Source organism: Dipodomys spectabilis, unplaced genomic scaffold (genome assembly GCF_019054845.1).
Source record: "Dipodomys spectabilis isolate Male_0828 unplaced genomic scaffold, ASM1905484v1 ptg000026l, whole genome shotgun sequence".
NCBI classification, from domain to species: Eukaryota; Metazoa; Chordata; class Mammalia; order Rodentia; family Heteromyidae; genus Dipodomys; species Dipodomys spectabilis.
Window position 1 is genome coordinate 10,620,055 of NW_024870703.1, and position 25,095 is coordinate 10,645,149.

The 25,095-nt window shown below is 38.0% G+C and overlaps 1 protein-coding gene across 5 annotated transcripts in view; it reads left to right on the forward strand.

Annotated features, from left to right (window-relative positions):
* Positions 1-25,095, forward strand: part of Slc8a1 (solute carrier family 8 member A1) — a 278,075-nt gene that overhangs the window by 224,101 nt on the left and 28,879 nt on the right. For 3 of the 5 annotated variants that reach the window (XM_042675377.1, XM_042675380.1, XM_042675378.1), the window contains exons 3-7: positions 2,731-2,834; positions 5,238-5,258; positions 5,659-5,676; positions 12,904-13,034; positions 16,950-17,049. In XM_042675377.1, coding sequence (XP_042531311.1) covers positions 2,731-2,834; positions 5,238-5,258; positions 5,659-5,676; positions 12,904-13,034; positions 16,950-17,049 — 374 coding nt within the window. The remainder of the gene's footprint in view (positions 1-2,730; positions 2,835-5,237; positions 5,259-5,658; positions 5,677-12,903; positions 13,035-16,949; positions 17,050-25,095) is intronic. The other 2 variants (XM_042675379.1, XM_042675381.1) reach the window with 1 other exon arrangement.

Sequence of the window (25,095 nt, forward strand, 5' to 3'; positions counted from 1 at the left end):
TTATTATGTCTGTTCTCAATGGATTCTTCTAATGTTTTGTATTTTCAGACATGGAGAAACAATGAAGTATCCCAATCTAGTCAAATCAGGCTGATTTTTTTTTTTTTATGTAGAAAGTAAACAGGTGAATTCTAGAAAATAATTCTAAATGACAAGGCAGAAATTCTACACTCTGTACATGTAATTGAACTTTGTCATATTGCTGGGAGTTTTGTTAACATCTCCTAAAATAAGTGATTTCTATTAGCATATTAATTGTACAAAGTAAACAGTTTCATGACATTTCCATAAATGCATATGATATACTTGGATTATGTTCACCTTGTGTGTTACTTTTTCTTATCTCCTCACTTTGCTCCTCTCCTTTTGCATTCCTGGTAATTCCCCTTTTACATTCATGTCCCTTTTTCTCCTAAATTCCAGCAATGAGAGAGAACATACAATATTAATCTTTGTGTGACTTTGCTTATTTCACTTCACCCATTTTCCTCTAAATGAAACAATTGCATTCTTATTTTATAACAGAGTAAAACTCTGTCTATATATTTACCAATTTACCTTTTCCATTCATTGTTTGATAGCCAATCTGCCTTTGAAGACAGTTAGAAAAGACTTGTGAGTTCTAGCATCTTGGGAGTGAGATATTAGGATGTTAGCATCAAGCAGTAATGTTCTTTAGCTGAGAAAAAAACAGGATGCCATCAGAACCACCATTTGATCTCACTTCTATAATGCTAAGCCAGCAAACAAGATATAAGCATTTGACATTAGAAACTGGGAAATCCAGAAAAGTAAGAACAACTGTTAACTATGCTGCTTTCATGCTAAGAAAGACTAATGGTCTTTAGTAAGCACAGGTCTGAGTGAAACTTGATGGCTTTGATCAGTAAAATAAAAACAAAAAAATTATAAACCAATTTCCATTCAGAAGACTCCACCAAAATTAAATAGAAAACTTCACCAAAATTAAATAATTTTGTGTTATAGAAACTCATTGTTTCAAAATTCAAAAATCAGAACTCTTCTTGGCAGATGTTAATATTTTTAAAACCAAATCTGTGTTTATAGAGTTCCTAGGAAGTTGTAATATGCTACCTTTTTAAGCCTATATTAATTAAAAATGGAACATTAGGATCAAGGAACTTGAAACTTGCATAGCTTTTCATCTGTTCTGCCTACCTGACAGTCATTTAACAGCCCTAAGCCCAAAGGGTATAAATGGCTGGAAGTTAGATTCAAAAGAACTCCTACTGAAACTCTGTTTTGAATCAGTGGAGTTTGAAAGTAATGTACACAGCAGAGTTAGTGCAAGTCAGAATTTGACTTTGAGATGAATGAAAATAACTACAGCATCATGACTCCCTCCCACCCCCCACTGCCACTGCCACCCCACTTTCAAAACAGCTGTTTTGAAGACAGTTTCCATCTTTAGAAAGGCAAACAAAACATGAACAAGCTGCCTGTGTGGTCTAGGTTGAAAAATCTGACTAACCTGAATAAGATTCGAGGACATTGGATGGAGAAAGCAAGAAAGATATATACATACGTATATGTATATATAGCTTATATTTTATTATATTTTGTATATTTTTATATCTTATACTGTTGTACATATTAATATACATTATATAGGGAGGAAGGGAATGACTTTATACATTTATTGTCTTAATAAAAATTTATGATTTTAAAATCATTAGGTTTGGAAATATAATAAAGCACAGTGAAGGAAATACTACCCCAGGATTCTAGGAGTCAAAGATAAGCTCTGTTAATATTTTGTTGTGATTCATTGACTTATTCTAAAAGGAGTCAATTCTGGAGTACAACTCAGTTCAGTAATGAAAGGCATTTATTAAATTAAAGTGTATTTTTCTTTCCTTGCTATTGTTATCTGAGTTTTTTTTTCCCTGCCTTTCCTTCTCATGATGGTAAAAAAACCTATGAGCACTGAGTCGTATGCTTTCTCCAAATTAATTTCGTAGCCCTGGACAAGAAGCTATGCTGTCAGTAACCACAATAACCTTGCTTTCCTCTTCTGTATGTTCCCTCTCTGTCTTCTTCCCCTTGTTCGTCAATTTCTATTCTTCTCTGTTTCAGCAAAACAATATCAGTCAAGGTAATTGATGATGAGGAATATGAGAAAAACAAGACCTTCTTCCTTGAGATTGGAGAGCCCCGCCTGGTGGAGATGAGTGAGAAGAAAGGTGGGGGAGCTGCTCCAGGGCTAAGCCCTACAGCTTCTGCTGGCCTGTGCCTCCTTGGATGCCTGCACTCTTCAGAACATGACTTACCATGCACACATCCCTCCACCTAGGTAACAGGGCATGAATCTCACACTGGCCACAGGGGCCTGGACTGCAACTCTGCACATTCCAGGTCAGGAAGATGAATTTTCCATGCAGCCAATCCAGCCTCCTCTTCTGGGAAGGTTGATGCAGATGCTATACGTGGTCAAAGTTGAGCCACTTTTCTGATGTTTCGTTCTGATTTGGGAAGCCTAAATGTTTGCTAACTAAATTGGGAAGAATTTGTGCAAGGGATTCCTTAGCACAGCAAACTAAATGGAGGCCAGCTGAGAGGACTCAAGATGCCCTTTTACGTAGGTCTGGAGTTCCATGTGCTGCCAGTTCTCCCTCTGTAACATCACAGTAACATCCAGCTTGGTGGACATCTAGAGCATGAGCGTGTGACGCCAACCATTCGTTTTGCCTTTGTCTTGTGTTCCTACAGGAAGATCATTACCATTAGACTATATGACCGTGAGGAATATGAGAAAAAGAGCAGATTCTTCCTTGAGCTTGAGGAACCAATATGGATAAGAAGAGGAATGAAAGGTGTGAGAGTATATAAAGACATACCAGCGAGAAATTGTACTCTTCTCTCTCTGTGTCTCCCTACTCTCACACTTAACTCTCTCTTCTTCCTCAGCTTCCATGAAACTTAGCAAATTCATCTGCATTCCCTAATTCACATTTGCACCAAATGATGCCCATTTTCTTTGAAATGCTGACTAACCTTGATTGCAACCAGATTTATTTAACACTGGAAGAGAGTTCAGTAATTCAGAAATGATGATACAAAGGAACATGTTTCTTTTTTTATTGCTCTTTGGAGTTCAACTATTAAATCTCCCCAGAAATGTTAGTGACAAAAACCACTTAATATCCTATCAATCTTGCCTCAGTGAATCTAAAAGGAAAAAAAAAACTACTTCCTAACTACTTTGCAGATGAGTCTAATGGCAACTAATAATACACTTCAGAATTCAATATATAATACTTAACAGCCCAATTTTTAAAAAGAATTTAATCAGAATAGAAATCATAAAACAGTATGTTATCCATATTCTAGTATTAATTTCAGAACAAAGTTTTCATACCTTAAAATATGATATTTAAAATGTACCACATATGCAAAATGATAGTCAAGTTATTTTTATTCAGTTTGGTAGTAGATAATCCTCTAGTGAGCATTTAAGGCCTATCTGGCCTTACGTTCCAAAATCTTCTGATTATTATGGAATTAATGAATTTTAACATAAAGAGTAAAAAAGAAAAATAACAATAGCATTACAATTAGTTTTGCTAATTCATACTTAAAATTTGAAGAATCATTTGAAAAAGGATCCAATTCTTTTTACCGCTTTTATTTTGTATTTTATATAATTTATATTTGATAAGGAAGGATTGGAATCTTTGTTCTGAATTATTACTAATTATCCTTTGACAGTGATCACTTTAAAAGAAATCCTGCTGATGTAATTATATATGTAAAGTGGGAATCCTACCTGTTGATTGTTCTTATTAATTATAGGCATCAGTGATCAGAGAGTAGATGGACTATGTCACATGAAATTTACACATTTTTTTACATATAGAGTGGAAATATTAAGTATGTAAGACTAATTTTGGGTAACTTTCTGACCACAGGGTCTATCAGAGGTCTTAAAAGAAAGTGCACATTCCTGACTTAGTGAAGTTCAAAATGGCAAAAAGAAACTTTGGAATGGTGGAAAAAGGTACATTTGAGACCAATTTGGATGCAGCATATCTAATAAGTTTCATAAGTAGGAAAAAGCAAGAAAAGACACTTTAGAAAATTATGCTGATGTCTTAGAGAAGTGAGATTTTTTAAAATGTCTTATTAACATCACTTAGTTCCTGAATGCATTCCTCCAAAGAGCTGTCTTTTATCTAAGGGAAGAGAATATTGGATACAGCTCTTTCAATTGTCATTTTAGAAAAATATACCTTCATGTAAAAGAAAATTAACATTACTTGGTGACACTCTCCAGTTTCAACCCACCAACTCTCATCATCAGTGAAATTATTGACATTTTTTAAAAATGGTTACTTGAGTTACCATACCATGAGAGAGAAAACTGTACCTTAAAAAGTAATTGTAACATTCCCATGTAGAACCTAGGAAATAATTTACTTGATAGATTGACCCAGAAGGCTTTCATTAAAATAAAATGCTATAATCTGGGTTTAAAAGTTATCATTGAAAAGTCATGTGTTCTCCCCCACACTCCCTGCCCAGTTGTTTTCTGTGGAGTCCTATGTCTACAAAGAACACTCTGATCATCCATTGTGCTGAAGTCACTAATAAAGACATATAGATAGGAGTCAATTCCTGAGGCTCTTGGGATTTAGGAACTTTAGACATATAAACAATGATTAGTATCAAAATATAATCCAAATAGAATGCCCAGAAAGAGAGAAAAAGCTTTACCTTGGACCAAAGTCTCATGATAGCCAAAATAAAATTTCTTAGGATCTTTTGCCTGTTCTTAGTAATTCACATGTGTAATACCTGTGCTCCTTAATGATTTAAAATTTCTAAATGCTTATCAAGTAACTCCCAGTCAATAATTAATAAGGAAAATGCCACTTAAATCAAGTTAAGCATTTAATTTCATACAAGATTTCTACTATAGTTTGTAGATACATATAACATATAACAACATACATAGTAGAAATGTTTTATTAAATTAAAACAATTTTATATAAAGGAATGTATTTTTACAGTCTAAGGCATTTGAAAGTATTTCTGTTGGGATCATGTATTTGGAATTATTCCCAATCTTACATTTCCTCGGGCTGCACCCAGGATTTGTAGAGGTGGCTTTTTACCACTATAGTGAGATCTGCCTGAGTTTCTTTCTACTGATATTCCTCTTGCTTTCATTACTCATCTGTTCTCTTATTCTGTGTTTGTCTCTGTTTCCTTCACAGCCCTGTTATTGAATGAGCTTGGTAAGCATTTCCCTTCTTAAATTTCCTTTCCATTTTTCCATTTCTGTCAGATAATGCAATAATAGCTCTCTGATTTTTATGTCAATTGATTGGGCAGTGAGATTATTGTTTAGCGTCATTGGCCTCATTTTAATTAAGGTAAAATCAATTAAATTGCATTTTAAATTATCATAACTTAAAAAATCAGTGATCTCTCAGATACTTACATAAATTAAGAATAATTTGTGCATTTAATTCATAATTTTAAAAGACTTCATGATTTTGTCATGAATGGATGTTTTCATATTCTTTTAAATTGTACATTTGTCAAGTTTTCATTGAGTTGTTGAATGTCATAATCTTTGTTATTTGAAGTAAAATTTAAATTGTAACATTTATTTGTTTTCTTTTTCTTTTTTAGGTGGCTTCACACTAACAGGTATGAATTTTTGAAACATAATGCTATCTAATTTTATTTGTATGGTCTTGCTTTAAGCATACTATAACATTGAAAAAAATCTGATTTTTATCTGTTTTTAATTAAGGAAAATACCTGTATGGTAAGATAATATTTTCTTATTTCTCCCCAAAATAATATAAAGATCAAACCAAACCCACCTCTCACATAACCTACTTTTAACATTTAACTGTGGCACAAGGTGTGTGCTCTTGCTACTTTTACACAGTTAACACCTTACAGATTAACAACGTGTATATTGTGTTGTATTTATTTGTAAGAAACTTCACATGGAAAGCTTAAAATGTGCACATTTTGACACTGGACCAATTTTTACAATTTGTTGTTATTGTGATTATCATGTGCATATATCAAAAGATCCCAATATATCATGAAGATATCACAATTTTAAGAATCATAGAGCTGACCAAAAGTATTTAGAAGGAAATATCCAAACTCCTAGTACTAAAAAGACTCTGGCAAGAGCTGGAACTAAGGTATAATACTAAACACATAGTTACAATGTGATCCTGTCCAAAGGGAAACTTTCTAAATACAGAAAGTTACTTCCTTCCAACTGCTTCTTTCTAGTCACAACACTTAACAAAATGATCTAGCAAAATGATTGCTAGATCTCAGAGACACAGAAATTTGGAAAGGATAAAAACATTAAACCTAAGGATGGAGGCATGGCTTAAGTAGATCACTTGTCATAAACCCAAAGCCTTGAGTTCAAACCGCAGAACTTCCAAAGGATAACAAATGTGAAACAAGATAAGTTTCTATATAGGATTCCTTACATCTGACTCATCTGAACCTCACTCCATTCTGTGTTATTGAGGTTACATATGAAACAAGTGCAGGGATTTCTGTATCATTAACTATGTGAAAAGTTCATTTCCAGGGCTTATACTTTCTTCAAAACATTCTTCCATGTCAGGTAGTTCACCAAGTACTCTCTATAACTGAAATTTTAACCTAAAATCCCAGGTTTTTTAGTTGTTATCTCCTCCGAATACTTGAAATCAATGCCATTTAGAACAAGAGAATGTTCGAATAACATTGCAGTTTCTACATTGCCCATTTTGACTTACCTAGATACTGTCTCTCTTTCCGTTGCCCAGAATGCCTAGTATTCACACTTGACCCTGCAAAAGGGAATTCTAAAACTTAGGGTCTGCACAGTAGAATGTATCCTTAGAGTCTAAAGAGTTTTTCTTTGAAGTCTGAGACTTTGAAGTCAAGACTTTGAGAGGGAGAGAAAATAGAGAAGAATTCATTCAGCCATTGGAGGTTGCCTGCAGCTTTTATGTAGATTTGCATGGCTAAGTGTGAACATCTAAACTTAAGGCAGGATGTGTGGAAATTGAAAAGGCCATTTGGTCTGCAGCCTAACCTGAATATTTTAGAGATCGTATTAGTTTAAGTACTAGAGGTACTTTTGGAATTTGTTCATCTTTATCTGTTGTTCTAGACCTTGCCTCATTCAAAGGCCTTTATTTGGATCTGTGAACTCATTTCCTCTTGACCTTGCAGTTTTATGGCAATACCTACATACTATAGCTCATTAGAGTTTGTGAGAATCATCATTTATTACCATCCTTATGGATTTTTACTGTTCTTATAGGAAAGGGAAAAGGCTCCGAGAGATAAATCCCTACCCCTCATCTCAGGGCCTTCTGACTCTAAAACCATGTGATGATTTGCCTAACCCCAGCATTGTTCTGTTTCTGTTTCTCCACTGCAACCCCTTTATTTCTACCTTTATTTCTAGAAATTACACATTATATATATTTTCAATTCAAACCCCAGCTTGTCTGATAAATGGTGCAATTATGAATTCTAGATAAATGAAAAATGAAGGAGAGTCCAAGGGAGAAAACTGTAGCAAATATGTGATATGGATATTTTAATAAAATTCAGTTTTTTGGCTCAATATGGGGAAGACATGGAACTTCTTAAACATATAGATATAGGATTTCCTAATTAAAATTATATAGTATCCAATGATGATACTGTTAACATTACTCTCCCTATAATAACATTCTCATGCAAGACTTTTTAAGGAAACCAAACTATGAACATTCTGACAATTAGAAACACTTCCATCACTCCAAAAAATACATAACACATATGTATTTGCTTCGTTGCACAATTGAGGAAAATGGATCTCCAAGAGGAGAAATCCCTTGCCCAAACTGAATAAATGGCAAGCAAATGGCAGGCTTGTCATTGAGCGCCAAGTCTCTTGATTCATATATCAATTCTGGATAGATTTTAATAGGATAAAACAGCAGCTAGATCTAACAGTCAGTGAATGAGGACTTCAGTGAAAACCCTAGGCCCTAGTTCTCCCAGCACTTGCTGTGATGATGATGACACCCTTCAGACTCTTCAGGGGGTGAAAAATGTAGTGAACATGTTGACTACATTTACTTAACCTTCAAAAAATAGAGCAGGTACTGTTATCCTCATTTTACATGTGAGACATGGAAGAGATGGCCTGTTCAAGGTCATATTGTTGGCACTAATAGACTTCAACACCACAAGAATGGTCAGAACACCAAGTGCTTCTTGTTGTTTCATGATATAAACTCTGGAAGCAGTCATTTGAAAGACCTTGCTCTTCCCTTCCAGACCCCTGGAGGAACCTGGCATTATCTATTCATAATCATACATAACAAACATAGTCTAGTTTGTCTCACAGAACGCTTGCTTCACTTGTGGTCAGTAACCTCCCTCTGTAACCACCAGAGATCCATCCTGTGATGAATGCAGAGTATTTGCCTGGAATCTACACTCCATCCCCCACTAACATGGCTTGCAGTGAATATGGTGTTTATTAATTCCACAATGTTCTGGTAGCAAACCAACACCATCTCTTCGACTGACTTTGTACCTGTCCTTTTGGTAGGCCAACCTATCTTCAGGAAAGTTCTTGCTAGAGAACACCCGATTCCTTCAACTGTAATCACCATTGCAGGTACTCGTCCCGTCATGGTAATTGCAAAACATGGCCTCCAAGTGCCTTCGAGTCTGTAGACATTAGATTCTTATGTTTTAGCCTCTGTCTTCTCTAAAACATTGCTAAATAATACAGTGGCTTCTCTGGTAGTTGGAGATGTCACAGATCAGCAGCAAAACTCAACCACATCAGAGTAAAGAGAGGCAGTAGGAATGAGAAGTAATGGTGGAAGAGGAAGCATGGACCTACAGCAAGTTGATCCAGTGATCACTCCCTCCCAAATACGTGAGAAACGCAAGATCTCTTACAAATGTCTGACACACGAGTCTTTGATCCAAGTACAAACAAATTCCTTAAAAAGCCTGACTTTCCTGATGCACAGATGGTAGTATGTATGTAGGGGTTCTGCAAAAGGGAGATAAAGGAACGTGGACAACATAACTAGAAAATTACACAGCTACCCCAGATCTTCTGGAGACTTAGTGTTTTAGTTATCACCTGACATTAAGTCCAACAGATGAGGACAAGGTTCTCCTCTCCTTCGGTCATCAATATTGTCCATCACTGGCCATGGTAGTACAAATACTCACTTAGACTCCTCATGCTCAAAGCTCATACCCCCCCCCCCACCCAATAATCATGATGCCCAGGTTTAACTGCAGATTTGTTCCACAATATTCTTTCAGGAAATAAAGTGCCAGTCTTTGTTGGCTCTAATCAGAGAAGCCAGTGAGGTGTTGAGAAAACTGCCAAGGGACTTTGGTTTTCAGATGTGTCAGCATAGATCTCAATGAAGAATCAAAATTAACCTGAGCAAATTGTCCCACTGATAATCTTGGCCCCTTTTCCTCATTCTACAGTATTTGCTGAGATTAAAAAGTATGACTCCATTAAAGAATGTCAGTAGTAGCTCCTGGGATACAGATCTTTATAGTGGCATTTGTATCACAGTAGTAGTTTTTCAAAATGCTGGGAGTATGAGGAAGCCTACCTATCCCTCACCCAGGACCTATTAACTTCATTATTTGATGTTTGTAAAATTGATCACCCAGATGAAAAGAAATCTCCAACTAGTGACTTTATCACAGGATGGCTTTGTAGCCTTTTAATATGGCCTTTTAATAGTTGCTCTAATTTTACCCTTAAGTTGTTTGGCTTGGTCAAGACCATAATATGTTGTTTATTCCCACCTTTTCAATGAAACTGGTGAGTTTTAGCAGTAGACATGTATCTACAAAAGGGAGGGAGAGAGAGAACTTTTTTCTGAGAATTGAAGCTAATACCACAGCACAATCCCACTTTGCCTAAGTAGGGAAATAAAGTGACCGTGAGTATAACAGAATTATCTGCTTTTGATCCAGTGCTCAATCTAAAAAGGGGAACAAATACAACAGTTGATCTTGTTTCACAAAAATGTTGTTAAACCATGTCCTAAGAGTAAATTAAATAACAAAAATTTTAGAAGGCCCAGCTCCCTAGATCAAAAAGATCATAAAAACTAATTTATTAGTATCTATACAGAGCAATCATAGGATTTATCCAGCTGTCATCTCTCAATTTTATATAAATATAATAGTGTTTTAAATATAAGTTGGGCAAACAAGTACCTCATTTGTAATTAGGTTATATAAGATCTCTCAAGAGAGTATTTCTTTGTTGCTGTTGTTGTTTTTGTCACTTACATACTTATTTCACCATTTTTTTGCCTTGGTAGCATACCAACTCTACTTGATATAATTATCTATTTGATGTAATTCCCTATGTAAATTATCTATTTGATGTATTTTTTTAAAAATTGCCTCTTGATTTTCACTAAATTAAAAAAAATAAACTCCAAGTTACTAACACAAGAAAAGCTAGTATAATGTACCATAAATAGAAAGCAATTTAACAAAAATTTTACAGTGGAAAAATGTTATTGGGTTCTCACTAGATGGTGGCAAATGTCCTATACCTGAAAATTATTATTTCCATCTTAGAATGGTATGAGTCACAGACCTAAGAGCCTCAAACTATGCATTTCTGTCTGATCAGAGGTTCTGAGGATTAAAGTTAATAGAGTTCCTAAACTTTGTGGATTAATATAATGATGATTATTTATCATTGTGATGGTTAAAATGTGTTTGAGACCTTAGCTAAATGTAACTACGCCACAAAGAAATATTTGGGGGGAAAAAAGAAAATTCTTTTTCACTCACGTTGGATGATTTCCATTTTCTACAATGTTATTTATTTAATGCCATGTTTTAAATCAATTTCATTTTGAGAAGCACTATACTGAACAACTCTACCATATCACCTTTTCTTTCCTAATTAGTCTAAAATAACCTTGAGTTCTGTGAAAAGCAACTTATCATTTATAAAGTAAATTGAAGAAAAGAAGGCCATAATAAACATTCCCCCTTGTAGCCTTGCAACTCAAATAGATATCCAAATTGTAATCTTTCTTCTTTTGGGAAATAGTTCTTATTTGGGAAACATTCTTCATGATATCCACATTCAGCCAAAGGATTTAACAAAGATGCTTATATAACCTGTTGCCATGAGAGCTACCAATAGATTTATCCCAGATGCAAGGATCAAAAAGCAATGAGAATAAAGGATGATAGATTTAAGTGACTGGATAAATGAGGTTTCACATATCTAGTCAACCCTTTTGTCTAGACACATTCACAAGGGCAAACCTTGTAGACCACAACCAGATCCCTTTGCCATTACTTAGGTTATAACTTCCCAATCTGATAAAAAAAAAAGTTACTACTACTTTTATACTTAAATTTAATCTCCTTGTCCTAGTAATTTACCTTTGCTAACATCCACTAGCTTCCAGCTGGATCTAAATACTTTACTTCTAGCCTTTATCTAATTTCCTTGATGTGATTACAGATCATTGATTAAAGGAACAAGTATGTTAAAATAGGCCTTCAGGAAGACACTAGTAAATATACAGTGTAACGAAGCGCTCATCAGCATGCGACATTCTGCTATTGTCTGCCATGAGTTTTGACATTTGAAATAAATAATGCTAGCAATGACTCTTACACATCTGTCACCTGCCCTCACTGTAAGCAACTGGCCTTGGAATTATTCTCCACAACAATTGCTAGAGCAACAAATGAGATCACCATAGTGGAGTCCCTGAGCTGGGGTAGGTTTTGGGTATTCCAAAGAAATAGGAGATGTAGACCCCTGTAAATTGGCAAGAAAGCCTCCCCTTTTGGAGGAAAGACTCCTCTCTCGTAGGTAATTTGTATGTCTGTCTAGGAAGTGAGGGTATCAGAGCTAAGATCTTTCTATGTCACCACCTCCGCCTCACCGGACATGACAAATACATTCATTCCACTTGACTGTGAGTGGAAGCATGTCTGGTTCCAGAATTCTGAGTTATTACAGGACAAGTGTTTGTCTTCCACCTATGCATGGCCTTTTCAGTCTGGGATTTATCCTAATGACCTTCATGCAGAGTGAGCCAACTGTGAGCTTCCCCTCATTAAGAGACTCTCAGCTCCATTAACATTTTCTAAGCCCCCACTAGCCTCTCCCAGCATGTAAGCTATTTGGCAGTTGTGGAAATTACCTTGCTCACATGGTGAGTCTGAACTCCCAAGGGCTTCTCCCTTACTGTCCATGTTTTCATTAAGGTGAACATGGCCAAGATTTTCCTAACACACCAGAGCTGCTTCTCCACACAGAGATGAAGAACTGAAGCCCGCAGCATCTCACAGAAATGTGGAATGGCTGTTTTATTGCCTCACTTGTGACAGGAGCTCCTGGCATGTATGAGGCTATGATCAGAATTTCCCTTCCATCCTCTCTGTGGCTCTGGAGCATTTGCTGTTGCCTCTACGAAGTAGAGAGGAAGAAGGGCCCGATCTCTTAGAGTCATTCTAGAACTTTTAATTGTGTTTCTCTTTAGTCATGTGCTAAAGGAATACGTGCCAACAGCCAGCCTACCCAGCATCACAGGAACAGCTAGGTGATTCTCTGAGCAGAAATAGTGTGTGTCTAGAGTCTTTCTTTCACCGTGATATGCTCCAATGCATTGCTTTCCTCTATCTGCCTTTCCTTGCAATTTGACTATAGGATATTAAAATCATCTGCTGTCTTTGTAATATGTTGCTCGGCCCACCAAACATCTACCAGTTCTCCCCTCCAGCCTCAAGGACAGCTTCTTGCCGCCTTGCTTTTCTGGTAGCAAGATTGAGAGCAGCATATTGTTCACTGTCTTGCCTTCCCTTTCCCAGAGGAAGGTGATGTCAAGAAGCCACTGACAAGCAAAGAAGAAGAGAAAAGGCGCATTGCGGAACTGGGGCGCCCCGTCCTGGGAGAACACACCAGGCTGGAGGTGATCATTGAAGAATCCTATGAATTCAAGGTATGTCTCCTATTGCGCCCATTCAAGAGGCTACTGAAGGTTGCTCACCATGTTGGCCTGAGCTGATAGAAAGAGGAGAAGATATAATTGGAGGCACTGGTTTATTCATTATGAGGCCTTCGAAGCCAACTTGGAATTAGGGAACTAGCATTGAACCAGAAAGTCCTATAAACAGCAGAGCCCAGGCCAAGGAAGTGACAGCTACTGTGACATAAGGGGAAAGGTGCGCCCAAAAGAAAGCCTTGTCTAAAGAGATAGCAAGAAGGACATAGGAGTGGATCTCAAGGGCTTCTTATGGATGGAAGAATCCAAACTCTTTGTAGGAGCTAAGAAATCTGTTCCAAGCAAAGCAAGAGGCTTTTGCTTCAGAAGGGGGATAGTATGGAGCATCCCATTGACAAGCTCTCGTTTGCAGTCACTCTCAACAGATGGGAAAGCCTTTTACAGTCCTTGCCATAATGAAGAGCAGTGTCTGCAACCATAGAGTTTATACTTGAGCTGATGGAAACTAGAGGCCCAATTTCCCAGGTGATAAAAGTCATTCTTTTTAAAAAGTTTATATATGGACCTTGGAGTGAGCTGAAGACCTGAAGTGAAACTTCCTGTCCAGTCCTGTACTAATCCCTTGGGACCCCTCGCCCCATTATTTCCTACCCCCACCCTGAACACATGAGAAGGCCTTCAGTGGAGCCACTTCAGGAGGATACAATCAGGTGTCGTCGTCCAATTATAAGCCCAGAGAAGAGCAGGATTTTCCCTACTTAGATTTCACAATCAGGCTCTGAGCCTGCCTATAAAGAGACAGACAGAATCAAACTGAATGCTCCAAAATGGAGAATCAGGAGCCATTAATTTAGAAGCTTCAGTATTTTTTTACCTGGGATTTATATATACATACATACATACATACATACATACATACATACATATATATGTATATATATATATATATATATATATATATATATATATATATATATATATATGTCCTCTTTTCCTTTACCTAGGAGGTTCACTAATTATTTTTTAGCTCGGCTCACAAAGTGTAGTGCTTGATAGGACACAGGTGAAAAGTGTCTTTGTAATAGAAATGGACATTTTTAAGATAAGAGTGCAATTAAACTTTCTCTTTCAGGCCACTGAAGAAGTTAATTCTTTCTGCCACTCATTCCCATAGAAAGAGAAGATGGGGAAACACATTAGAAGTGAGGCTTTCTGTGCAGACCCTGACCATAAGAACCTTGACTCTTTTGTTTTGTTCTTTTTGTACATCCAGGGATGGAATATTTATCTGTTCCTTGTAATCCCAGCAGAACAGTAATCTCAAACCACCTTTTCTTGTTGGACAGATTTGTTGAGGTTTAGTCCAGGTGGTATCCAATCACACTCTTCCTGTATCAAAGAGCCTTGCACCAATTGCTGCAGTAGAGATTCTGTAGGTTAGCATTTCTGGAACAAGATTGTCATGACCCTTCCCTGAGATTTCATGAAGAATTGTGCATTCTCCCATTTATGAGACAATCCCAGCCTGCCCAGCTTTGCACCCATAAGAGGAAGAACAAGCCTCATAGCTTCCGTAGGAAGCGTTAGGCAGGGTAAGTCTTCCAGAAAGAAGAACTTTCTTGATCTGAATCTTTATCTGGTTATCACTCCAACAATTTGAGCATCAGAAAGTCCTCAAATCTATTTACAGAAGTCCAGTTGTTTGGTTCACATACCTTCCTAGAATAGTATCCCAGACTATTTGTTCTCTTCTCCTTCAAGTTAATTAGCAGGGCTACCATTAACACCTACAGGGCACCCTCAGGGCATGTTTCTGAAGTACCCTCAGGTATCAACTGTGATATCATATTCCACTTATATTATATTCCATTTTATTACTCTCTTAAGAAACTTCTTTTAATAGAATATAGCTGAAGAATTTGTTCAAGGTTCCTAGCACTACATTACAAACCTAAATCTGGGTAACATCTCACATTACCCTCTGTTTTGCTAAGGAGATATTCTTGCTTTGTTATGAGTGAGAGTGAGGCTTTGCTAAGGCCTCTCAAAGTCTCTGACCGTGTAGTGTAGTGAAGAGCTGATCACTGGAATTGAGGAATCCTCCAGGCAAATAGAGCAGTACATTGTCCAACTTCAGGCATCTGAACTTCAAACTCATCATTATTCACTCAGCTTGCTCCCATAGGTCAAAGAAGGACACGTATGCAAATTAAGCCTTGGCAGAATCTTGGCGCTATCTCTAGGGTTAATATGAATTACTCTGTACCACAGAAATCTAATGATTGAGTTTAGCTTTATCCTAAAAAATGTGTTCTTTAGCAAGATCTTTCATGAGGAAGTCTATGTTCAGCTGTTAAAAAGAGTATTCGGCCGTTTTTCTCCCAGGTGATAGGATTCACTGTCTTGGTTTCAATTCAAAGAGTGCCCCCGAGTTTCCATTACATTTAGGAAAAATCGAGGTCATTGCTGGCTATATTCCACACAGCACTTTGAATTGGCATCAACCAAGATGCCCGGAGTGCTTGATGAGATGTGGCTGAGTTGGGAGAGAAAAGACAGATGCTTGTCATGTGGTTCAACTTGTGCCCAAGAGCAGTGACTATTACAGCTGTTATCAGGAGCACCAGCAGTTTTCTACACAAGGCTAGCAGCTGAAAGGTCACCACCCTAAGGACATACAATCCAGCCAAGAATAATGTTACAAACATAGAGTGAGCCAATCAGAGAAGGGCCCTTTCATGTTTATTATCTTCTCAATGTTTCAAGTCAGTTCTAATGTCTCTTCTTGAACTAACATGCCTGATATTATAAATTGGATTTGGCCTCTCATACGAGCCCTCAGATCACATTTTCCTCAATACTATGTAGCTGATAATACACTCTCTCTCAAGCCACAGTCAATGTAGTACACTGCATGAAACATGTACAGATGTTAACCCAACACCTGTTTTTTCTGCCCCTTTGCAACTAGTGGAAATGCTAGGATGCTCTGGCACTAAGTGTGAATGTTCCGTAGAACAGTCAATGTGATCGTTTCTTAGAGAAGAGCAGCCTCAATGTCCTGGAAAATGACCCTTTTTCTTGTAGTTGCCATGATTTGTAGTAGCGCTTTGAGCGTAACCATTTATTTCATTTTTCTCATGACCACTTGACTGTTACAGCGACTGGATTTAGAAAGCTAGAGTGCTTAGAAAGCTAGAGTGCTAATTGTACAAAACTAAGTGTTTAACAAGTCCTAAGGAAAAATACAGAGCATAATGCTCAGGGCTAGAAAAGCAGAGAAAAATCAGTGAAAGGCTATTAGCCATATGCCCTAAACCACTGGGATTGATCTGTATTTGTTTGTCTTTTCTTGATTTGCAACAGGATTAGGGTGAGAATGGAATTCTCTAATAGCCCTGAGGCTGACCAAACTAATACCTAAAGGAAAATAACATTTATTCATGATCATGCAGCAAGTAGCTGAGACTGTTACCTGGTTACATTTCACTGACAAATAAAAGAGGGAGAAAAAGACTTTGGCATTCGTACATATGGAATGTCAAGCAGGGCCTACGTCCAGTCAGTTGCAGGCAGTGTACAACAGCAGGTAGAGAAGCAAGTTCACAAAGCACTGGAGGGGAAGGGATGGGCCTTCACAACAGCTATTACTCTAAGCACTCAGGGTATTCTTTATTGGCTTTTAGTCTGTGAAGGAGGCTTGTCTTTGCTTCAAAGAAGTTTCTGTTTTCAAGTAAGGAATATGCTTGTTTTGCATAATCACAGAAGTGTTTGATGTCAGTGCTGTTGTTCGAAGCCTAACATCTGCTACCCTCTTTATGTAACTGAGGTTTCCAAATCAACAAGCTCTTCGATTTCCTGAGGCCTCAACAAGCTCGGCAGTCTTCATCTTTTTCCTTTCCACCTTTCTAGAACACCGTGGACAAACTCATTAAGAAGACAAACCTGGCCCTTGTGGTGGGGACAAACAGCTGGAGAGAACAGTTCATTGAAGCTATCACTGTCAGTGCTGGTAAGTGCCTTGCTCAGCATGGTGGAAATTACAATGGGCCAATCTCAGCTATGGTTTCCTACTCTGCCACTTGGTCCTGTGGCAAAGCTCCCAAAGAATGGCAGGATCCAGATAAATAAATGCATGTGTTGCTTGTATGCACATCTTAGAGACTCCAGGAGGTTATCCAGAAGGCTCATGTTTTCATACGTGCCTTTCTTTTCCAGCTAGACTACCCTTCTTCCTAGTAATAGATCAACTTGAAGCTTTTGTCTCTAAATTCACTGCTAGCCAATCATGGGGCTAAATTCCCTAGACATGGAGAAGTGAAGGTCAAAATGAAAGGCTCAAAAAGAAAGAGAATGTAAACTGGGTACCAGTGGCTCAAGCCTGTAAATCCTAACTACTTAGTGTCACCAGACAGAGGTGAGGTTTAGTGAAGCTTCCCTTTAAATGTGGAAACTTTTCACTTAGGGTCCTTGACGTTGATCGCAGATTAAGAATTTCTGGACAAGTCACAATGGTAAGAAAACTTGGCAGAGCCCTATTGAGTAGATAAACAAGCAGGGAAGCAGACAGACAAAAAAGGAGACAAACAGAAGGATAGGGGCACACTCCAGCAGAGTGTGGGTGCTCTCATAGGGAGATAGAGATACAGAGAGACAAACACGCAGACACACACACACACACACACACCACACATACACACACACACACACACACACACACACACACACACACCACACACACACACACACACACACACACACACACACACACACACAAGGAGACACCCAAAGAGACCCACAGTGCCTTGGGCTCTTGGGGTATTTATGGGGTAAAGGCAGGGGATCTGACTTTAAGCTATGTAAAGCTAGGTGCTTTGTCTTTGCTCTAACCACGCCATGTTATTTTCTGAGTTTCCAGGCAAAATACATCCTGCCATAAAATAGATACTTATCCTTGAAGCAAGGAGGTGCCTTAGGTGCCTAGCTATCGGCATTTTGGGGCATCCTGTCAGACAGTTGTTAGACCTTGGGTGAGAAATGCATCTCTCGGGAAAGAATGCATTCAGTTGTCTCTCTTTGAAGCAAAGCTAACATTTCTAAGTTTCTGAATAGCATATTTCTGTGTTGCCTTCACCAGGCCTCAGTTTCCTTAAATTAATCTGCTTCACTTAGGAAGTTAAACTGATGATCATAGTTCAAAGCCAGAATGGGCAGGAAAGTGTTATCTCCAATTAACCATTATCTCCAGTTAACTCTTATCTCCAAGCAACCATCAAAAAGCTAGAAGTGGAGCTGTGGCTGAATGATAAAGTGCCAGCCGTGAACAGAAAAAGCTAAGGGACAGAGCTCAGGCTCTGAGTTCCAGCCCTACTACCAGTTCAGAAGAAAGAAAAAAAAAAGAAGAAATTAAGTCACATTTATCAACACCATCTGCATCATCTTAGACTCTCTTCAACAGCATTGAACACATAAGTACTTGTACTGGCTTTGGAAAATACAAATAGTACATTCTGTTTCTTCCTGTGTGAGCAAAGTGCAGGTTTTTACTTAGGGAAAGTTCTGCAAAATTAAGTCATTGTTCAAGACTCATGAACTCAGTCCTCGCTGGGGTAGGTTTTCAGTTCTTTTGCTTGATCTACCCTGGTTCTTTCTCTTTTAAAATCTCCATAGTCTTATCTTCCACAGCGAGAGTTTTCTAAATAGTGATTCCTAAGAGGTAAAATTGGGAAACTTTGTCACTAGTAGTCAGGCCATGACTTCTACAACAACCCCTCTTTTCAATCTGCCATAGGATAAGTTGACAGATCTCCCAAATGCTGTGGGAGCAGAGGGCAATAAAAAGTTGTCTGCCTGTTTACTAGTAGTGCTTTTTATAACCATGTTATGATTTCTTGCAATTGAGTATACAATAGGAATTTACAAGCAGTAAATGGCAGAAAATCTGCCTGGGAGAGTGGAAGGATTAACTCCTCATTTATGGCTTATGTTTTTCTATAAATCTAAGATAAGCATCTAAGGTGCGAACTATCCTCCCTCCCTCTATAAAGAGAGAGCTAAACAGGTAAAACTGTTGGTCAGACTAATAGAAGAAAACTTAAAAATGAACAAATCACCTGAGCTCATGTTTGTAATCTTAGCTATGCAAGAGGCTGAGATCTTCATGTTTCTAAGCCAGCTAGGCAGAAAAGTTCATGAAACTCGTACCTCCAATTAACTATCCAAAGACACTGTAAGTGGAGGTGTGGCTCAAGTAGTAGAGCACCATCCTGGAGCAAAAAAAAAAAAAAAAAAAGCAAAGGGAGAATACCCCAACCTGGAATTTAAGCCCCAGTACCAGCACATACATATATACACACGCATACAAAAAAAGAAATTCTTTTAAGCAATTTGGCATATTAGAACTGAACCATGAAAGCAACATAAACCTCATAATGAACCATTCCTAATAGTTTCCAGGTGTCCTTTGGCTATAGATATGTGAGCATTTGTGTAATGACATGTACTGGTCATCATTAATTCATTTTGTGATACATTCCTTGGTAAAAAAAAAAATAAATAAAACACTTCATAATAGTGAATGAATCAGACATATGTTCCTGCGTGGACAAATCTTATATTCTAGTCTAGAGGAAAAACAAGCGAAACAAATAAGTTATAATAAAGTGCATGTAGATGGCAAGAGAGTCATGAAGAACACCAAGGCTGAAGAGAGAAATAAGTGCATAGAAGCTGCAGTTTTAGACAGTGGACAAGATGAACCCATCAATAGACATTTGAAGGCCCAATTTGCTTTCAAGCATTGGAGTCATTTTATATTGACTCAGATACACGCTTTTGCAACTTTCTGACCATGACAAATACTTTTTGACCAGTGTGTGTGCCAATAGAAAAGGCATTTTTAACTCGTAGAATGAGATTATATCTGTCCCAAAGGTCAAAGTCATACATTTGTGTGTGTCCTAACAGGTGTATAGAAACAATGAAGAAGATGCTAATACTTCTGTCCTTATAAGAGATGGGCTTTCATATACTATTCTGTACTAAATCTTCCATAAAATCCATGAAGTGGAAATGGTGATTATCTTTATTATATGGGATCCCAGTCTCAGAGAAACCACCTATCTTTGGAAGATAGCCTGAGCCCTGATGTACCAAAAACTGTCCTTAAGAGAGAAATCTCAATTTGAGAAAAATTGCATACCACATCTGTCTTATGAACAGAAACTGGCTTTGGCCTTGTCACCTCTCCTGGTACCATGGTATAATCATTCTCTAATGAGTCTAACTCCTGCCCAAACATTTTGAAAAACGTTCATTCAGAACTTCTCACCCATTCCTATTAGGGTGAGTGTGCATCATATATATATTATACATATATATATATATATATATATATATACATGTTATACATGTCTAAAGGAATGCATAGAGACAGACACACTACTTAGAAATATTTGTAATTTGTTGAGTAAATTTACCTTACCATTTTGAGAAGCACAGTATCAAAAAAAAATAAACACATAGTTTATGGGCTCTGAATTACATTAAATTACATGAAAGGCAATTTAAAAAGCTCAATGTTTGTCATTATGATTGAATTTAAGTGTCTACAGAATATTAATATTCCCAGGCTATTAAACAGACAATATAATTGTAAAGCAACATTTATTAAAGGTAGCCTTTCAGTGGATTTTAAGATTTCATGGTTAAATAGTTGAGAATCAGAAAGATTTGCCTTATTAAAAATATTAAATTGCCTTTGAAGGGCTCCACTGAGAGTTTTCTTCCTAAGCAATTTTCTATGCAAAATTGAGTCTGTATATCTTGCCAAACAAAAGCAGTGATTTTGTAAATAGGATTTGGCTTTTCTTTCTCAATGATGGTATCTGAGCTAGTTTCAAGGTATCCCTCCCACAGTTCTGTTCCATGCTTTTCTTGCATTTCATAGCTCAGTACCTGACCCTGTTATGATTGCACATTGCTGTGAACCAAGTTCTTAAAGCTCAATATTTGAAGAGTTAAAAGGGCTTAGAAGACCCCAGAGATTAGGAAGGGATTAAATAGTCAGGTCCCAGTGATTCTCCTTCTGTTGCTTCCTGGGATGAACATCAGAAGCAGTGGTGTGAAGCAGTTAAAGGGCTGTCAGAAACCTTGCAAGGCCACACCAGTGCTTTTAGGATGTGGCAGCACTGACATTCACACTTGTTGCTATCCAACTCGAGTTTTCCCCTGTGCCTTCTTTCTAGTATCTCCCCCAGTGTGAAACTCATGGATTAGCTAGCTGTGAGAAATCATGTGCCAGCTAGGATACCAGGGGAAACTGGTATCAGAGCAACAGGCAAACATATAGCTGGATAACGATAACCAGGATACCAGTGCCAATTCCACCATCACCATAATGTTGCTGTTCACTGAAACCTTGAGCTGTAATGTAGCAAAGAGTCATTGCAAGGCTGGTTTTGGAAGCTATTGGGAGGTTGTGTCTCAGCCCCTCCAAAAACTTCCTGGGTAACTTTGGGCAGACTAGTTCACCTCAGGAACCTAGTTTTTCCCATAAGGAAAATTGAGATAAATACGTCTCACTCATATAGTTACTATAATATTAATTAAGGCAAGGAATCTTTGCACAGCCCATCTATTCATTCAGATACCAAAATTGTTGTTTGGTAGAGAAATCATTTATACTGAAGATTCTATAACCAAAATTTGTATACATTTTGAACATTCAGCTTAATTACTGGAAGTGAACCAGCCAAGTAGCTCGGAGTTGTTTCACTGGGAGTACTAAACATGCAGTTTCACATACTGTGACTCAAAAAAGACACTGTAACTTGCTCAAGAAGAAAAACTGCTAAGGGGTAGTGTTGGGGTACAGGTCAGCCAAGGATGACCTCCAGGCTCAAGTTTGCACTCACTGTTCCTGGTACCAGAGTGCACATACAAACAAATGCTCACATATGTGCATGCTAACATGTAGAACATGAGTATTCAGATGCACACAAACATGCATGCATACATGAAAATACACAGGAACACATATACACATCTATATCACATATATACATATACACCCACACCTCCGCAGGCATACAAAGACAAGCATTCACAAAACATGTACCCACAGAAAAATGTGCATATGCCTTCCTGAAATGGCATCTATTCACTTAGGTATTTGAGCTAGAGCTTGAAACATATAATATTTTTCTTTAGTATGTATTCTCTCCTTAGAATCTACTCTGCAGTTCCTTGGGGAGGATGCTAGTCAATTCCCTGGAGAACCAAGGGAAGTGTTTTCCTAGCTACCTTGTGGGCTTCTGCTGCCAGTGATTTGTAAAGAAATACAACCCACTGGCATCTATTTCACTTGATAATTTAAAATTCACAAAAATATTGTTCTGAAATCTTTTACATGGGCTTTGTGTGTGTGTGTGTATATATATATATATATATATATATATATATACACACACACACACACACACACACACATATAAACAAAGTACCTATGAGAATCTTCATAATGAAAAAAACACTCAAAAATGGCAATAGATGAATGAATAAATAAAGATAAGCCTACTAGCAATCTCGGTTCTGCCTCTTCACATAACCTCAGCCATGCATTCCATCTTTTTTGAATGTTCCATCATCAGGAGAATAAGAGGATTAAATGAAGCAAGTTCTAAGAGAACATCCAATATTGAAAGCTAGGAGCTGTTTCTGTGGCTAATACATGCCTACAGCATCCCTTACAGCACCATGCCTCATGACCCATCTGATTTGGGCAGTGGACAGGGTGCCCTGCCTGCCTACCTGACTCGCCTAAGTTAAATGTTCAGAATATGCTCAATGACTGTTCTCCTAAAATGAGACTCAAAGTAAGGCAACTGAATGAGGAAGATGCAGAAGTGCTTCATTTTCTTTCTGCCAAAGAAATACCCAAAGGAACTTCTACCATACAAAGGAAGACGGTTCCCATGAAGTAGGACTGGTGCATGTAGCTGCCCTTTCTACCCACACCACTCCTCACAGGGGATTTCTGTGACCTGACTTCAGCTAAATAAACAGGTAGAGGACTGGCTCAGTTTGGGGATGCTGCTGATGTCAGTCCTTCACCCAGGTAATTCTGGTAGAATAGTAAGTGCCGTCCATTAAAGTGCATCATTATTTCATTTCAAAAGCTCCCAATTCAAAGTGCCCCTGAAGAGTAATTCATTTCAATAACTATCAAAGATTGAGCCCCCTCCAAACATCCTAAAAAATAAACATGGAAGCTCAAATGAGTTTTGAAGGATTGTCTTGCAATACAAGTAGGATCTTTCCAGATCTCCTCTGTTACTGAAACATATCATTGTGAAAGAATCGCCATTACTTAATGTGAGTTAAGTATATGCACATGCATATTCCATGGTTCTAAAAGACATTGGAACATACATAATCCTATTTGTTTTTAAGTCCATATGTACATGACAGATATATGTGCATATATACATGTATTTGTAAATACTCAATTGTATGTGTGCAGATTAAATGTATTGAGAGCATAAGAAAGGATGAGAGTGAAATTATTTATGAGCAGTAGTCTAAGGCATTACTAGTCAGTACGCAGAACAAAGCTAGGGTCTCTATCAAGTTAAAAATCGCAGTCAGAAAAGCCAGGCGTTGGTGGCTCACACCTGTAATCCTAGCTACTGAGGAGGCTGAGATCTGAGGATTGCGGTTCAAAGCCAGCCCGGGCAAGAAAGTCCATGAGATTCTTATCTCCAATAAACCACTAGAAAACCAGAAGTGGTAGTGTGTCTCAAGTGGTAGAGCTCTCACCTTGAGCTGAAGAGCGCAGGGACAGCACCCAAGCCCAGAGTTCAAGCCCCACGACTGACAAAAAAAAAAAAAAAAAAAAAAAGGCAGTCAGGAATCCAATGTATATCCTACAAAATTAAGAAGAGTGAGGAAGAAGCGGACAGTGTAGGGATGGTTGAGAATGTTGAAGGGGTGACATTGATGAAGATATAGTGTATTCATAAGCGGCTTTGTTAAATGGTAACTCCTTTGTACAACTACTTAAACATAATTTTTTTTAGTTTAAATGACAGTGGTATCAGGATAAAATGAATCTGGGACCTTCATCTCCCTACTTCTGCGCAAAGCAGACCATCTACACAAGGGGAAGTGGACAAGAGGAGGGAGAGAAAGCAATTATGTTTTGGCCTCTGGATACATTTTAGCTGAATTTTGTAGAAAGAATATTGGCTTGTTGAGATGAGGGGGTTTTTTTTGTTATTTTTTTCCTCAAATTGCTTACAAAAATCTTGAGGAAAATGCTGTATAGAAGAATGATTCAGCGCTCTTATTTATAAGCCTGAAGTCACATCTCTAATGCAGCTTTTGTCTGGAGAGAGAGCAGCTCAGCTCTGCAAACAATGCGCCATCACTGGATCCAGTAGCTCTTTTGTTGGCACAGGCTGCCGTCATGTGAATACAATTCTAGTGGTTGTTTACCAATCAATGCTAGAGACATAGCGGAGGGGGGGGGGCGGGGGGACTCTCCTCCCCAGGCAGGAGCTTTTGTACAATGCTTCTACTGGGGAGGAAACATTTCCGCACAATCTGAAGAAATGGAGGAACCAACATAGGTACCTACACACACACACACACACACACACACACACACACACACACACACACACACACACACACACACACACACACACACACACACTCCACAGGCAAAGAGGAGCCACATAAAAGTAGCCAGCAACACTAATTCTTGCTGTTCACGGCCTGCTGTATTGATAAAGACCTTGTCATCCCAACTCTTTCAATGAAAAACCCACCTACCTCTTTGTGACACATACTTCCTTCATATATTATACAGCCCTGCTTTGCCTTTGTCTGATCATTTCTGACTGGGCTTTGTATCAAATGTCCCTATAGTGCATCTTACATCAGAATCCTGGCACAGACCTGGAAAACAGCTCACTGATGTGCTGCCTCCTTCTTTACTTTTTTTTTTTTCTTTCCGGTTCTAGCACTGGGGCTTGAACTCAGACCTGAATAGTGT